Source organism: Vipera berus (genome assembly GCF_964194415.1).
Source record: "Vipera berus genome assembly, chromosome: 2".
Taxonomy (NCBI): Eukaryota; Metazoa; Chordata; class Lepidosauria; order Squamata; family Viperidae; genus Vipera; species Vipera berus.
The window spans coordinates 121,178,935-121,197,474 of NC_138203.1; the positions used below are offsets into that span (position 1 = coordinate 121,178,935).

General features: G+C 39.9%; 1 protein-coding gene across 1 annotated transcript in view; it reads right to left on the minus strand.

The window, feature by feature from the left end:
• Positions 1-7,984: 7,984 nt before the first annotated feature.
• Positions 7,985-18,540, minus strand: part of PPP1R3F (protein phosphatase 1 regulatory subunit 3F) — a 54,192-nt gene continuing 43,636 nt past the window's right edge. Inside the window, exon 4 of the mRNA XM_081321366.1 lies at positions 7,985-13,278. Within this exon, the coding sequence (XP_081177492.1) occupies positions 12,178-13,278 (1,101 nt within the window). The 3' untranslated portion in view covers positions 7,985-12,177. The remainder of the gene's footprint in view (positions 13,279-18,540) is intronic.

Below are 18,540 nucleotides of genomic sequence, written 5' to 3' on the forward strand. Positions count from 1 at the left end.
GAATTTAACAATTACAGGGTACACATAGTTTTGTGGAATCTGAATGAACTGTAGAATTTTATAATTCAATGAAATGACACTCCACCCAATTCATGAATAAATCAAGAAAAAATAATATGATTTATAAATTAATACATACATTTATGCAACAATGAACCCTTGTTCACTAAATAATGTTCATTCACAAAAATGGTTGCATATATTTGCGTGACCTTAAACAAAAGCATCTTCTAGAGAGGTCCCAGGCAATGCAAATGCTACAATAAGAGGAATTTCTAACATAATTATAAAGAGAAAGTTCTACTAAAATCAGGATTTATTGCCTGAATAAACCTTAGAATTGTATTGCACAACACACTCATTCAACACTTGGACACATATCCTCATGCATGCCTTACATCCACACTTATACATTCATTTACATACAGTGATTATTTACACATAGTTAAGTGACACTTCCAGTGAAATATACTTGCTACAATAAACTAATGAAAGCTGATTCATATACCATGCCACATAAAAACACATTTTTTCTCACCAGTTTTTATATACATAAGCACTTTGAGTATTAGCAAGAAAAAAGCAATAGTTAATAAAAAGTCCTAGTAAGATTAAGCACCTATTACTCTCTTAACCATAGAAATTATAGATCTACTTTAGTGACTAGAATAACTGAAGTTTCTATATAAATTAACAGTTGGTTTATTAAGATCTTAGACAAAAGCAATTCCTGATGTTATTTTAGTAGATTACCTTGTGACATATAATTGGTTTACTGCTAATTTTTAAGCAGGAATTTATTAAGCATAGATATTAAACTCTCCAGACCAGGAACATTTTCTTTACATCAGTGTTAGTAATGTAATTATCTAAAGTTATATTATTTCTAATTGACTAAGTTTATTCAACCTTGCAAATAAATTGGTTATAGTTACTATCACATGACTATTTTGCACTACTCTAACTTCCAAGTTTATATCCTTCTTATTTAATCTCTGAAGTACAACTTTTATGAAGTTTTATAGCTAATTATATGAAGATGATTTATTAATCAAAGATATCTAGATAAGTGGCTATTTATGATTCTGTTATTTATATCTCGCCTTTCCTTCAGGGTTCAAGGTTATATCCATGGCATTCTCTCCTTTCCTTTTCCCCCCAAAACAACAACCCTGCGAGATAGGTTGACCTGACAGAGTGTGACTAGCTCAAGAATGAAACACAAATTTATTTCTCTATAAGCACATTTGTTGAAAGATTTGTTCCAAAAGAAATTTGTCTTTGACAGAACTTTAGATGGCAATCTAAAGATAGTAGCATTGAGCTCAACACCTCTGAATTAATATCAGGGTGACACAAAACAAGGTTTTTATTAATATTTCTTTATTGTAGTTTGTGGTAGGGATTTCAATCCAGATGTTTTCAGATGAAATATTTACGTTTTACACATAGCTTACTACCAATTTCTGTTAAAGCATTAGGTGGATGGGAAGTGAGGGAGGATCAATACCTTGTCTCAGAATCAATGTACTTCTTTTGACAGAGCAGCTCATCAAACTGAATGAAGAACCCTTTAGATTCGGTTAACAGCTTGCTAAACACAAGCAAGGCCTAGTGGATAAGAACAAAGGGATTTCACATTTTCCTGCCCTCAATCTACTTCATCATTCTGCACACATTGAACTTTAGGTGTTATATTTTTATTAGTAATCTCAAGTGGGGAAAAAAATATCGTATATACTGGGGAATTGTTGCCAAAGTGTCTCACTTTCATAGTCAGGATCAAGCCTAGGTAATTGCTTCTCAAGTGAGGGTTTGGAAGTGGGCTGACGAGCTTTCAGCATGAGATGCATTCAGTCTTTCTCCTCTGTCTTCCATGCTTTTATAGAAATGCCTATATAGATACCCTGAAGGAAAAGCCACCATGGATTGAAGAATGGGTGGGGGGGGGTTCGAGAGCAACAGGGCGGAGAGGACCAAAAGATTAGCAAGCAGCAAAAGAACTGGGATCAGTGTAGCAAAATGGAAATAAGACTCCCACACCCGGCTTGATCATGAGCACATGAGTGATAAAAAAAAGCTGTCCCCACCCTTAGCTTCCTCCCCCCCCACCATGTAAAGGAAAAGAGGAAACAGGTGGTGGCTCCATGGAGACATCCGAAAAGGAGTGAAATGGAAAAGCAATACAGGGGAGGAGGCAGGAAGACAGAGATGGATGAGTAGGAGGAAGAGGGGGTTTCCTACTGTGGCGGCTAGGATGCAGGGTGCATAGGATAGGAAGCGGATCCATGTGTTTCTTGCTTTGGGAGAACAGAAATAGCAATGAGAGGATCTATGGAGAGGTAGAGATACGGGAAGAGAAATACATGAAAAAAAAAGGCTGGAGGGGAGTTCACAAGGAATGGCCATAGACAACAATCCTGCATTACCAGTTTTGAGCATGCGGTTTTGTCTGGTGACTGGGCCTGCTCACCTCGACTTCTCCAGTCTGGATAATCAGTGGAGTGGTAGAAATGCTATCCCAACTGGCTGGCTGAGGGTACGTGATGGATGGCACTGGAAGGGGGAGAGAAAGCAAAGAGCCTGCCTCTCAATCCACTCTACCCTGATCTGGTAGCTCTGGGTTTACACCCTATCTAGGGAGGCTGGCTAGGAATGCCCCAGAGCTGTTGCCTTGGAGACAGGGCCAGTCCTTCTCCCAGGAAGAAATGGGACTAGGGAAACTGCCATTTCAAAGGATCGCCCCCCTCTCCCTTCTCTCTTCCTGCAGGCCGTGAGCCTGCCCCCTCCCTCTATTGTCAGCCTGGATAAGGTATAAGAAACTGGAAAATAATCCAAGCCTTTACCGTTTTTCCCCCCTTCCGATGATGTTGACTGTTTAGGAGAATGGCAAAATCAGCCCTTGCTGAGTAGAAGAAGGAGGGTTGATGGGGATGGAGAGCAGAGTCTGCCACCAGCTTAAAGGATGCATCCAGAAGAACTGAGCTCCGTTTGCCATGTCTGGACCAAGGTTACTCCATCATTTTTTTTCTGTGAAATTCAAGCTGGTCTGGTCTGACTCCCCAGACAGACGGCAGCAAAATCCAGTTTATTAGGTTTTCCTTCCACAGGGTTCCACCTAGATCAGTTCATTGCCATTAAAATCCAACCAGCAGGAACCCCCTCCGTTTAAGCAAAAAAATATATATCTCCAGACGGATCCATTCTTATGTCAAAAAAAACAGGCGCTCACCAATTCTTCCAGGGATTACTTTCATCAGGGTAACCAAGGCATCAGATCGCGCTACACCCCAATCGAGTCCGTTCTCAAATCTCCCAGCTCTCCAAAATTGGCTGTGGCTCGATTCATTTTTTTTCCCCCGTGGGATTCCACCAGGAAGGACCCCCACATTCAACTGCTCCCGTCGAAGTGGAAGTCAAGCCATCTTGGTCCCGTCTACCGGAAGATTCTTCAGCATGGGAGGGGGAGAGGACTTTAGGCCCCAGCATCTCCGGGCTTCATTGGGAGAAGCCATTGGTGGTGATGGAGGTCCAGGTCCGCGAGACGGCTGCCGTGGAAGAGAGGAAAGGGCAGCGGGTTGCAGGAAGCGGCGTTGGATAGAAATGGCTGTGGAAGCTAACAGGGAGGACAATGGACAGAGATAAGCGCGCCCGCTCGCGCGCGCCCCGTATGTCTGTATTTGAGGACGCGCTCGCGCCCGCGCCCGCGCCCGCCTGTACGTGTGTGAGTGAGATTGTGAGAAGGTGCGGGAGAGGGAAGCCTCGGGAATTTCCGGACGGCTTCGGCCCCAGCGGCGGAGGGAGGGATTTGGGTAGGTCAGAGCATCCTTTTTCACTTGCAAGACCAAGAGTAGCTGGTGGAAAGCACCAAGTGCCTCAGGGGGGGGGGTGAGGACTCTGGGAAATTCTTGACAAAAGCCAACCTCAGATCCGGGAATTCGGCTTTGTAAGGCATTCATCAACAAAGAGAGGACTCAAGGCGAGGGCTTCGTTTCTAAACTTCTGAAGTGGGTGGGTCTGACGGTCGAAAAGGTCAACATTACTTACATAGAGTCGGGAAAGAAAGCCATACAGACATAAAAGGCACGCACCTTGCTCAGTACAATTCTCTTACTCGCCCCCTCACCGTCTTTTCATACTATATCCCACCGCCCTTCTTTCCAATGCAATTTCAACGCTCGGTTGCCAAGTCAACCATAGGAAGGAAAACTTCTGCAAATTAAATCTGAAGAAGCTCCTCCCTGTCTCATGCTCACAAGTGCACACCAGTACCGAGTGCTGCATTACATGGGGCCAGAAAGGATATGTATCACAAAGCATATTTTTTAAAAAACTTCCACGAATCTTTCCATGGGGTATCTGTAAGGCTGTGGTCAACTATTAGAGAGCTATTTTGATAAGGGAGGGTGGGTTAAGTACGAGGGCTTCAGCCCCACCCAAAAAAGCCTTGTTATGAATGCTGCTCATCCAAAGCTCTCTTCTCCAGAAGTTATTTTATAAATATGTAGACCATTCACTGTAAAAGAAAATGGCTTAGGGAAGCTCACAATAAGTAAGACAACATCTAGCATGCAATATTTCTAATAAAACTATCTGCTTTGTTTAAATGTTATTTAACACTGTTTTGTTCAACCTTTTGTAAGGTGCAGAAATCCATATTAAATAATTTTTGACAGTGGCTATAAGGGGAATCCACCATATACCTAGAAAATAAACACGGCCCACTGTTAAACACCTTTTATTATTGCAGTTTTCTCAGTCCAAATCTACCTTGTAATTTATGGCCAATATTCCCCAATCTGCAAAGATGGAGAACATATTGCAGTTTTCTAGATGGTAATTTTTCTGTTTTTTCTTTACAAGGTTAAGCATACACAATTCCCTTTTCATTTTCCAATCTTATAATGAGTTTTGTTAGCATTCTCTGTAACTGTTCCAAACTTGTCTGAATCCCGTTTTAGGTACAGTGCTTCAGGTAGGCCTAGGATACCAGATGAGGCCTGACCGCAAATGGATTGAAATAGTGTGTAAACTAAGTCTCCAGAATTAGAAAGTCAGGTGATCTGGAGAACTGTTCCAATGAGCATTCTGCTGTAGACACAGATGTACACATCAACACTGAATCATGCTCAAGAATGCCCTGATAAACAGTGACAATATTTGTGCATCACACTATCACTGGTCCCAACTGAAAGTCTAGCATCTGTACTTTCGTCTTATTCCAGTTCATTTGCTGCAATCAAGTGCATGGACATCTTTGTTTAATCTAAGTCAGTGATAGCAACCCTTTTGGGCTTAGTGTGTCAAAAATTCAAAAAATGTCTTAATTTGATTCTGCTGATAAGTGTGTCTGTCTGGGTGTCGCTCTCTCTCACACACACACCGAACAAAAGAGAAACAGTTATTTATATATTTATTTATAGAAAATGCAGACAAATTGAGGTAGCTCTGGGTTGCACAAGGCCTTCATTCTTGAAACAGCTTCAGAAAATATCCACGGCCTCTGTCATCTCCCAAAATTGTGAAAGCATACCCCATTCTCACAATTCCCAGCAGCTCTGGAGGCAGCACAATGCCCAGAGGCTGCACAAGAGCACATCCCATTCTCACACAGCCTGTACAGCCACTGAAAATTGCATGAGAATAGGGTGTGCTTTCAAGAATGGTTATCGGGTATTGGTGAACATTATCATGTCACCCAAAATGTAATAGTGTGTTGCCACCATTGGGCTTAATTATAGATAGAATATCACTTTCACTATTTCCAGTAGTAAAATTGGACATCGAAATGTTTCCATGCTGTGACACTGTTCCTTTTTGGGAAATGCCACTCCACCCATGAAAATATTGAAATCACCTGTCCCATTCCCCAGGTAACTTAACAGCCTTAACAGCTAGCATTTTGAGATTGATTCTTTAGATTATACACCTTAATATGGGCTGCTAGGATCCCATAATATTCTTCTGGCCAGTTCTGTGCAGTGATGCTCCTTTATCCGCCCCATGTTCTTCAACTAGTGACAATGGTCCTCTTCTTGATAGGCTGCTCATCTCCATAGCTTCAAGCAGCTGCTCTAACTTTCTCAGAATGCTGTGCCACAAATGCTATGCAATTGAATGACAGCTACTGGTTTACATGACTTTGACAATTTCATGAAGAATAAAGCTATTAATAGCTGCTAACTGTATGTTCTGTCTGCTATGTCTAAGCTCATAAGTAATGTATTATAGAATATTACATTGCTGGAAATGTGTCTGTCTTATAGGCTTTCCAAAAATATCTCCTTATCCACTGTGAAAAACAGAATATTGGACAGGCCTTTGTTTTGTTTCAGCTCTGATTACTATTGCTTTGCCTCATCTGGATTGGCTGTCATCCTATTATTTGTTCAAGGCACCACTTTGGATTGTCTATCTCTCAACTAGGAGAGACATGAAAGGAGAAACAAGATCTGGCCTAAGGGGCTGCATGCAGCTAATGTTCTTTTGTAAAGTAAAATGTGTTGATTGCAAACTAACCAGAGCAGCAGTCTTCTGCAAAATAAATTCAATCACTTGCACACTCATAAACCTGGATATTTTGCAGTCATAAAATAGTCTTATGCTCCCTGTACTGGCTGAAATTTCCCAGCCTTCGTTGGTGATTTATTTAATAACTTTCTGTAAAGCATTTATTTGCTCTGATATTTTCTTTCTAATCAATTGTTTCTAGATGGAGCATCCCAAAGGGAGTGAAGACCATACACACAAACCCTATTTTTTCCAAACATTGTAGAAGAAAAAAATTCTACACATGCTCAAATAAATTGTTACTTTGCCTATTTTGGATTGACTTCTCACACTGCCAGAGTTGGGCATTATTGTCTGTATTGCTCACTAAACAGATTGTCAAGTTCTTAGATATTAATAAACACTTTTTTCTTAGCCAAGTTCAATGATTTTTTGCAAGAGTCAGTTTAAACCAGCAACTATGTATTTTCAGGCATATTGAATTGTACTGTATTAACGACTACCATATTTCTCTATTTTTCTCCTGAAATTCATGAGTTCCAAGTGTCACTGAATCCCAGAATACTTTATTACTGGCCATGTTAACCATGTTCAGCATCAGCAACATCGGGAGGACCCCAAATTTCCTGCCCTTCCCGGAAGTAGAATTGTCAGATTTGCTTGGCCTCCTGCCAGGAGTCTATTGAAGAACTTGGGGTAAAGATAAAACTATTGCATAATACCAACAATTAAACTAATTTAGGCTTCGGTGCATGTCATCTATTGGGGAAGAACAGTCTCTTGAAGTAATATCCTTGGGTCATTAACTGAATCAAAAGAAGGAAAAGAAGAATATGGAGGCGGATATGAGGCTTCCAAATAATCACAGGAGGGCAGGTAGCAATTACCCATACCATTTGTTGCAGTTTCCAAAAAATTCCCAGGGACACAAGTGCTATAGTCAGGATGTTTATTAGTGCTTCTGAAGCAGGCACAGCTCAAAAGGATGTACACACATACACATATAAACACACCCACACCCACACACATAAATCCCATCCAATTCCTTGCTCTACAGTAGCAGATACATAACCCTGCCATGCTCCCTATAATCTGCCATGCACAGATCTTTTTCCATAGCAAAAGACCTGGCTGAGGAACATGATCAAAGGCGTCAGCCTCAATCTAGGAGATGGAGTCCAAGATATCTAGAGGACTCTATCTTGGGGGAAGGCTGCTCAAAACAAATAAGGCTTCTGGGATTGTAATCTAATTCCACACCATGGGGTGATTGCAAAATTGAAGAAAGAATGCAGAGTTGTTGCTTTTAAATCACAGACAAATGTACCACTGCTAATTCTCGTCTTTAGTGTTCTCCAGCAAGCTACGTTTCAAGGGCTGAACAAGCATGATTTCTCATTCATAAATCCACAGCTTGATACTAATTCAACCTGCACATCTTATTCCCCCACCCCACCCCACCCCAACTGCATGGATTCAGTCTGTTCACAGAAAAAGTCTCTTATGGATAAAGTCACAAATACCAGTGGCCAAAGTGAAATCTCCACAACGCATTCTGCATGCATAAGTCAATTTGCATCAAGATAAGACTACTGGACAGAACCAGCTGCTATACAAAAAGAGGTCAGCACAACCTAAAAAGCTAGCCACAAAAAGGATCAAATAAATCACCCTCTCATCCCTAATAAATTAGACATCTGGGCTATTGCAACCACTTATCTGATCATTTTAAAATAATTCCAAAGTCTATCTCCAGCTAGTTTAACTTTGCAAATAATAAATAAATAACTCTTTGACCATTAACAAAACTGTTGACCGTGGCAGTTATTCTTACACTGATGAGCTTAATACATGCAGTGTAATGTGTAATAAAACCTTTGATCTTTTGTTAAATTACTGATAATTTTTGAATTATTGGCCAGTATCTAGAGATAGTTTTCAATGTTTCTGACCTTTCTTTCTACCAACTCCATTAGCCTATTCTTCCAAATGGCTGTGAATGTATAGTACTCTTCTCTCTATTCCAGATATCTAACAATGTGGACTATTAGCTACAAAAATCTATGCTATATTAGATGTAAGCGTTCAGGATGTCATAGGATTCATATTTGTTCTTGCTGTAGTATACTAGACTAGAATATAATGTTGTTCTGAAAATTACCTGGAATTTTGCAAATATATCATTGGAAATATAATGAGGTCCTGTGTATAAATGGAAGGCGTTATGAACTTGGCTCTACCTAGTACTGTAGTTTCTGGCTTGTATTTTTCATGACCCGGAAAATTGTGTAACTTGTTAATGTAGTACAAACAGTAGCTGTAATTATTACACATGCTAACCTGTTGCATACAATTATATTTGTGCATTCTTACATCTATTTAGTTTCAACATTAATTATAAAGATTACCCAAACTTCCTATCTCCTCTGAATTACATTTTATTATTGCTGCTCAGAGAAGAGAAACCACTGATTTTTCTATAATAATGGTGAAGAGTTAGTATACAGGATCCAGTGGGAGCAAAGATTTATACATTAATGCAGATACACAACAGTGGTTATAGAGATGATTTTTTATAACAACCTGAAATCTAGCTCTTATTGACACTATGTTTAAAGTACACAACCTTGAACTGAAGGTAGTTCATATTACTGAACATACTTCATTTAAAAGTAAGGAAGAATCTAGTATAACTTTCTTGCACAAACTCTAGCTTTCTAGGTGCAGATGGAGAACCTTGAAACAACTGTACTCCAAATTGGCCAGCTGAATGCTGAAAGTTAACAAAAACAACATAAAGTAAAAGCACTAAAGTAAGTTTGGTTTTACAAGAGCCAATCCAAAATACTTTGAATTTGGGTATCCCTCAAATCCATAGAAACCTATTAACATGAAGCACATCTCAATATAAATTCTCCTGCACATGTTAGCTTATATGGCCAGTTGTGCAAAAGCACAGGAATGTTCTATGCAGATATTATGCATTTCAATACAAGATGTGTAGAAGAACTCTCTGAAGCATAAAGCTCCACAATACGTTTATATCCCATTGTGTAGTCATTGTTATTCAACCATCTGCCACCCAGAGGCAGCCTTGCTCACTTATGAAGATTTTGGCTTTGACCAGTCAGTGTTTCTACAGAGGTATGAAGTATAACCAATGCTTGCTTTGTAGCCAAGTAGAGGTACCAAATAATTTTCAGAACTTGTATGGTGTGGAACATGTATAAGACATATTTGTCTGATGAAGGATCTGACAGTTTGAATAAGGCAGAAGGAACAATATTATGACAACAAAAAATGTAACCATAGGACAATTAAGAAAAGTATGTGTATATTCATTCTCTCTCTCTCTCTCTCTCTCACACACACACACACACATACATACCCACTCACACACAGCCGTGACTGCTAATTACATTCTGATCTCAGCTTTTATCTGGAAAATACAGATTTTTCTTATGATGACTGACGTCAGGACAGATCTCTCTTCATGAAGCACAAACAGTATTCCACTTTCCAACCCACCCCCCCATGTTCCTTAGTTAAGAGCATTCACTAATGGATAGGGAAAGCAGGACCATGTCTGGATCAGCAGACAGAAGTGGCTTCAGAACCCATACAAATATCTCCACTTCCTCCACAAGGCCCCACAAGCTATATCACAGCAGCTGCTGACAGTACAACATTCAAGAGGAAGTTAATGAAAAACATTTAGCAGCATGAAAGTGGGTGGGCTTTCTTCTTACAGCAAGTTCAGTGCCATTTCAACCTATGGCACATAAAGACACAGGATGTTTCCAATCTACTCCTTTGCTGCAGACATCAAACATGTATATATAAATTATTTTAATCTTCTGCAAACCCACCAGCCCGGGTTTGTACTGCTAGTTGTTAATAAATAAAATCTCTATCTTGGGATGAATTCTACGGTAGAAAAAGTCAGCCTTCCCACCAGGTACAAAAATAAATATGGGACCATCTGTTTTAGGGAGCTTTCCTGTAGTCCTCTGTGTTGGACCCTGCTAGTGGCAGAGAAGTATAGGATCCAGGAGTGAAAAGGGGTCCTAGAAGCACAGTCAGCAGTCCAAAGTTTCTTCCTAAGAAGCTGGGTATGGCTCAGGATTGGGGCATGAATGGAACTTGGCTGTGCGATTGTTGAGGCCATCTGGAATGGTTGTGATTGTATTTTGCAGAAGCTGTACGGACAATAAACTGAAAATGCTGCCATCTTCTTTGGAATGGAAAACTTACGTCTGTCTCCCTGTTTCATTCAAATAATGGGAAATTACAGAAACGTGGAGCACAATCCAGGATTGCACAAATCCATTCTGAAATCAGGTGCTCAACAAAAGTGCTATTTTGCCTTTGGACTTTTCTGGTTAAATTCACTGAGGCTGGCACAAGAGAACATTCTGAAAGAAAGTGCTTCATGATATTTTCAAAACATATTTACAATTTCCCAGCCTTGTAAAAATAAATGGGGATTAGGGGTCATCTATGAATTAGTCTTTTTCACGTTGATAGACTGCTATGTCATAGGGTAGTCCATTCAGGTCTAAGCCTGCATTCTTTCCCAGAGCCAAAGGAACTTCCGCAACAGATTAGCACTAGGTGTGGGGCCATTTTTAACTCAATGGGATTTTTGCTTGTTAATGCAGAATTCACTTAATTAGTAATCATTTGCACTTGCCCATGGGAAAAGCAAAATAGAAACTGAGCTAGCTAGTTGATTTCTCCAAATATCTTACACAGAACAGGTTGGTACTTTGTCATATAATAAAAACAGAGGCTCCTCAGACTTACTGTACTAGGAATTTAGTTACCAAACGTTGCACTAATATATAGAGAATGGCCTGACAGTACTTAAATAAAACGTTCTATCTTAAGAAGTTTTACATGGGCCATTTTGACTTTTTCCCCCTAAAAATGTAAATGTTAAGATTCTGAAATTATCCCTTAATATTAATGTTTTGCTTTGTAGCAAGTTACAGTCAAAGCCTGCTAAAAGCATGTATCTGTAAAAACATCAAAGAATACGGTCCTTTTAGGAAATGCTTGCCTCATTCCCAAATTGGAAATAAATTAATGACTTACTTACTTCTTATAAGTAAGCTAACTGGATTTCAGCCAAGTACCTGAAAGAGGAAGGCTGAAAACACAGAGATAAAGTCTACTAAATCTTAACAAGGAATTTTGTTCTTAAAGGCGAAAAAGGGAAACATATTATTCTGGCTCTGAGTAGGATTTGAGGCCCTTCAGACAAGGCATCCTTAGTTGCCTCTCCATATTTGCAAATGACAGGACAGACAATGCTGTTGCTTCTAGCTTTCTTGAATAAACAGTGCAAAGGGAGAGCGGGAGGGCTATTGGGGCTTTGAGCCCTCTGTCACCTCCTCTGGGTCTTGTAACTGCTATCTCAGATCCAATTCATGGCAAGTTTTACATATAGCTCATTTTTATTGTCCAAGCAATTTTTTATCTTATACCAGACGATTTAATAAAAATAAATAGTTCCGAACCTTGGGAAATTTAGAACGGATGCGCTATTAACTCTAAAAAGATCGGACACTACTGCCAAATTTTGAGTTGATCAGGTGAAACGGGAATAGAGCCAAGTTACAGATCTTCTCATGGGCCTTTTGGCACTTCTGAGAGTCATACCAATTATGAGAACCAATCCAAAAGGAGGTAAAGTGTAACGGCCACCAAAGGCATGCAGCTGTTGAAAACCACGGGAAGGAAGACGAAGAGGCTGAGGAACCGCAGGGAGCGTGTCAAGATTTTTTCAAGTTCATTATGAGGAACGGGATTGGTTTCAGAGGGCTTGTGGACATGAAGGCCCTCACCCAGCCAGAGGCTGCCATGCCCGATCAAGAAGCCCTGGCACTTGCCTTGTCCATGGGCATCAAGAGGGCTGGATGGCAGGTCTGTGGGCCACTTTGGTAGGGGCACTAGTGTCCGGGCTGGAACTACAAGGGGCATAACCATAGCCTCTGGAATTACCGGCCTCAAGGTGTTGGGTGCCACCACTCTCAAGGGAAAGGAGTCAGAGTCCTTCATTGGACTCTGTTGGACATTTCCCTCTTCCAGATGATTTAGAAAGCAGCCTTCTAGTAAGACCGGTGGGCTATCACGGCCTGGTCCCACCACCTCAGGTGGTCCCTGTGTTGCATATCCTGCCATAATTCCCTCCTCCTCACTATCTCTGGAGTCATCGCCCCGTTGCTTAGCATAGTACAGTGTGATCTCTTTTGCCAGGGAACTGTTGAGTGCTCTCTCTGGGCCTGTCCAGTTGACTATCAAGTCACGATCAGTCAAGACACTCTGACGCAATGCAATGAGAGATGGTACAGGACTGGTGTTGCTGCCTGAGCTCTCCTCAGACCACTCTCCTCTTCCTCCAAGCTCCTCTGCTCGAAGCCGGCTCAGATGGGACAAGTAAAGCTGTTCCAGTTCTCTATCTATGGCATCTTCCTCCAAGCGATGGGGCAGTTCTTGGTATCTTCTCAACTGTTCCTCCATGCATTCTTCCATGAAAGAGCCCTCTGTGGTGAGGTCACACTTGCTGAATTCGGGAGCATCCCACTGTCCCAAGGGATGGGTTTCGGTACCTAGCATAAAACCCCATGGCACTTTCAGCTCCTCGTGAGATGTAGTGTGGATCCTGATGGCATGTCCCTGTGGGGAATCAGTAAAATCTACAAGATGATCTTTAGAAGGGTCCTTCTTTTCTGGTGAGTTAGTAGTGATTGTGAGTTCAGGAATCTAGGCCATGAAAGAAAAAGCAGAAAAAATAGACAGAATGTGAAAAGCAGTAGCAAAATAATACATTTATCTACAGTATGATTAATGCTCATAGCTAACTATGGAACGGTAGAAACAGAGCATTACGTTTCATCAGGAGAGTAAGGAATGTGCCTTTCTCTGCCTTAGGTGTTATGGCATAACAACCACAAAATTGCATGCCTATAAAGGAAACAAACAACATACTTTACTTTCCACTTCCATTTGTACCAACAGGTATTGACTTAATCTTTTCTTCAAGCACACTACTTGGTAAAATATGCTGTAGGTCAGAAAAAGTCTACACAATAATTAATTGAACAATAGCTATTCTAAAAAGACTTATAAAAATCTGAAGTTCAAGCTCTTTTACTACCTATTTTTTAATTGTTCATCTTTAAGAGGAGAAAAATTATCAATTTTTATTTGTTACGTTTTAACACCCATTTCTTCTCTGTGCTCGAGGTAGCATACATTGGTACGATCACAGTGGTATCCTGTGAGAAGTACGAATCAAAAGAAAGTGACAGGCCAAATCACCCAATAAGCTTCAATTATCAAACCTGGTTCATCTCTGTCTAACCCTGCAATTTTAACCACTATGTAACAATTGTTTGCTGCCAAGATTTGGTAGCTCGTGATTGAAGGTGGAGGAAGCTACAAATATTTTGGGTTAGATACAGCCTACAGGTTTCAGGATCCCAATCTTATTAAAAATTTACTCTTAGTCTGTATTAAAAGTGTTAACTTTTAGGACTAAAAAGGTTACATTTTAGCAAGAACCATGGGGAAGTAAAAACTGCTTATAGAGTTAATAATACATTCATTTTAAGTATACTTATTTCTCCTCAGAACGTACTGCTTTGTTTAAACGAATGGACATCATATATTTCTGCAAGGCAATGCTGATTAAGATAGTTATGTTAAGCAACAGGATAGTAGCCAAACTATGTATGATATGTTATGAGAACAGCAATTTTATTATAAATAAATAGATATATAATATATATATATATATAAATATAAATAGATTAGATGACAAATAACAAGTAACTGATATTTGTAGCACATTAGCATTATATACTGTACTATGATGTTAAAATTAGTAATTCAAAATTATAAAATACAAACCAGAATGACTTCATTAGAAATAAGAAAAAAATAATTTAGTGTTTCATATGTAAATGTCCAGAAAATAAAAATAAAAACATTAATACCCAGTGAGAAAACAAATGTATTTTTTTTATTGAAAAGTTTTAAAATACATTTTATCTTTAACAATCCCCCCTCCCCCTCCCCAACCTATCCCTCCCTACCCCTCCCCCCCTTTCCCCCCTCCCCCCCCCCGACTTCCCAGAGCTAAGTACAGGGTATAAAAACAAAGAACAATCATAAACATCCATATGCTACCAACAATAAATTCTTAAATCTATCACTCTCTAGCTCATATAAAATAACTACAAGCAATATTAATATTAAATATAAAAAGAAAGAAAAAAGAAAAAAAAAGAAAGGAAGACTTATTCAAATGCCAAGTGAAACTTTTTAGTCCCATATTTCTTCTGAATATATTCAATCCATTTTTCCCACTCCCTAATATAACGTTCTTGCGAATGATCTTTCAAATAAGCCGAAATCTTTGCCATTTCTGCCAGGTCAGAAACCTTTAAAGTCCATTCTTCTATAGTCGGGAGCTCCTCCTTCTTCCAATACTGACCTATTAGAAGTCTTGCTGCTGTAACTAAATTTAACATCAACTTAGTGTCCACAACAGTAACACCTGTAATTATACCCAACAAAAAAAATTGCGGACAAAACTTTATCTTTTGCTTGAAGATCTTCTGCATATTCCACCAAATTTTTATCCAAAAAGCCTTGACCTTTTTACAAGTCCACCATATGTGAAAATATGTTGCATCTTCACCACCACACCTCCAGCATTTTGGCTGATAGCTCGGATACATACTTGCAAGCTTTTTAGGATCTAAATGCCATCTATAAAACATTTTATAAAAGTTCTCTCTTAAGTTTTGAGCTTGTGTAAATTTTACGTTCCTCACCCAGATCTTTTCCCACGTATCCATTGTAATAACTTCTTGGATGTTCTGGGCCCATTTTATCATACAGTCTTTAACCAATTCTGTTTCTGAATCAATTTCTATCAATGCAAGATATATCCGTTTGATATGTGCTGGACCCTGATTTCTAATTTGCTTTATCAAATTTTCGTCAGTCATTGCAAAACCAGTTTTCTGATCTTCTTTCCACCTGGCCCGTAATTGAGTATATTGAAACCAGGTTTGAACAATCTTCTCATCTCGCAAGAAATTATACGATTTTAAACACCATACACTTCTTTCCAAGCTTAAAATCTCCTTATACGTAGTCACGTCATGTTTGAAACCAACATTTATGTTTTCTATTGCGTGTTTTGGAATTGCCCACAATGGTATCTTACAGTCTAACTTGTATCTATACTTCTTCCAAACTCTCAACAATGCCTGTCTTAAAATATGCACTTTAAACACATTATCTACCTTCTTATCATACAACAAATACGCATGCCAGCCAAATAACAGGTCGTGGCCCTCAAGATTTAATAATCTCTCTTGTGTCAGATTAATCCAATCACTTATCCCTGCTAACGCAGCAGCTTCATAATATAATTTAAGATTGGGCATTTTAAGACCACCTCTTTCACGAGTATCCTGCATAATCTTAAGTTTAACTCGTGGCCTTTTCCCTGCCCAAACAAATTTATTGATACCCCGTTGCCATTCTTCCAAATTAGAATCTTTCTTAAGAACCGGTATCATTTGAAATAAGAATAAAAATTTAAGAATAATGTATTTTTTAAATGGTCTAACCTGCAGAATGGTAACAAATGATCTAAATACATAGAGTTTTTCAAATACACGGCCCTTTGGAGCTGTTTGCTACATTGTAAATTAATTGGGATAAGCTCTACTGTAAATATGAATTGGTCAATCAATATCAAATCAATACAAAAGAATGCTGTGGAGGAAGAACTCTTACTAGAAAGAAATGATATTGTCAAAGTTCAGAAGTTGTGGGTGCTTCATCACTGGAGGCTTTCAAGAAGAGACTGGACAGCCACTTGTCAGAAATGGTATAGGGCAGGGGTAGGCAACCTCGGCTCTTTTATGACTCATGGACTTCAACTCCCAGAATTCCTGAGCCAGCTGGCTCAGGAATTCTGGGAGTTGAAGTCCATGAGTCATAAAAGAGCCAAGGTTGCCTACCCCTGGTATAGGGTCTCCCTTCTTGAGCAGGGGATCGGACTATGAGATCCCTTCCAATTCTGTTATTCTAAGTTTTAGAGCTATGTAGTAGGTTGCATCTTCAGAGCGTTGACTAAGAATTTTTTAAAATGTTTGTAAAATTATTTTAAAAAACAGTTAAACCTAGTTTTCAAAATCTAACAAGTATTACTTTTGTTTAAAATACAATAAAATTATTTTAATTGAATCGTTTGAAGTTACAGTGGACTTCCCCAAAAGCTGCTTAGGGCCCGGTCCTGAAGTAAATGCTGCTGCCCTTATGACTAACCACAGGGACGCAGCAGTGCCCCCTCTCCCTCTATCCCCCCATTCCCCCACTGGGTGCCTGCAGGTCCTGCACCTGCTTCCCATTCCACCTGGCCCCATACCCTCCTCCTCACATACCTTTCAAAGATCTCCAGAGCTCAGGCTAGGGAAGGAGGGCAGGTCACTCCATTCCAGGACTGCATGGTGGGATCCTGGAAGCTGTCTCCATTTTCAGGAGAGCTGCACTGAATTGTGGGCGCACTGAAAATGGCAGCTGCTTCTGGTATTGCATTATGCGACTCAGGAATAGGAAAGGCTTGGCCTGCTTCCGTAACACAAGCTCTGGACTGCGGTGGACCGCTGCAGAGTTTTCTGGAGCTCACATTAAAGATGTAGAGCAAGCCACTCTGTTCCTGAGTCTCTTGGGCAATCCCAGATACACCCACCATTTTCAGAATGCTCACATTGAGTTCTGGGGATTGCAAAAACTGGCAGCTGCTTCTGGATTTTCATCATGCAGTTCAGGAATGGAATGGCTTGCTCTGTTTCCTTAACATGAGCTCTGGACTGCTGTGGACTACCAGTAAAGTAAAATTCAAGCTTTATATCAGCTGTAGCTATTATTTGCTGTTTTATTATTTGCAGTGCTTCTTTGACCGTCTTTGTTTCTAGGTGATATTTTTTGATTGGATATGTTTTGATTTTATTGCTCAGCTTCTTTGCTTCCATCTCTTCTTGATTGATTGCACCTGATCTTAGCATGCTGATCTTATTTTCCAATCTGGCCTTCCATTTTGGTGGGGCACTTTTGTTCTTTGTTCATTTTGCATCCAAGATATTTAGTCATATCTGCAGGCATGCCGTGCATTACCGTATTTTCCGGCGTATAAGACGACTGGGCGTATAACACGACCCCCTACATTTCCTGTTAAATTATAGGTTTTGGGCTATATTCGCCGTATAAGACTACCCCTCTTCCAACGCACACCAAATAAAAATTAAAAAACATCAGATTTGATTTTAATATGGTAATTTTAATTCAAATGCTTAAGACATGCAGGTACTTAGTAGGAAAACTGTCACTTATAAACATAAGGCTGTTTGTCATCAAACATGTAAACATAAAACAGTGCAAGTGGATTAAACTTTTCCTAATTCACTCTAAAGCTTTCCCTGCGCAGAGCCTTAAGTAACACCAGCTGCCTGCAATTAGTGCAGGTTCACATCCCACCAGGCTCAAGGTTGACTCAGCCTTCCATCCTTCCGAGGTAGGTAAAATGAGGACCCAGATTGTTGGCAGCAATAAGCTGACTTTGTAATAATGCTGCTGGGGGGGGCGAAAGCCCTAATAAGCAGGCATATACATAGAATGAAAGCTATTGCTAAGCACATTGATTTGTTCTTTAAATTGTAAGCCGCCCTGAGTCTTCGGAGAAGGGCGGGATATAAATGGGATTAAAAAAAAAAGACCAAATGGGAGATCTGCTCCAGGTTTTCCAGCCAGCCCGCCCAGTTCCTGAGTCAAATGTGTCCTTAGAGCTAAGCAGCTGCTCTGGCTAGGCATTCCCCACCTGCCTTTCAAGTTGGGATAGACTACAGCTGCTCTTCAACTTTAGAAGGAAAGACACCCAGACCCCAGCCTGTAAAAAATCACAGACTGCAGCTTCTTCTCCAGTTGGTCCTGCTTTCTCTGCGC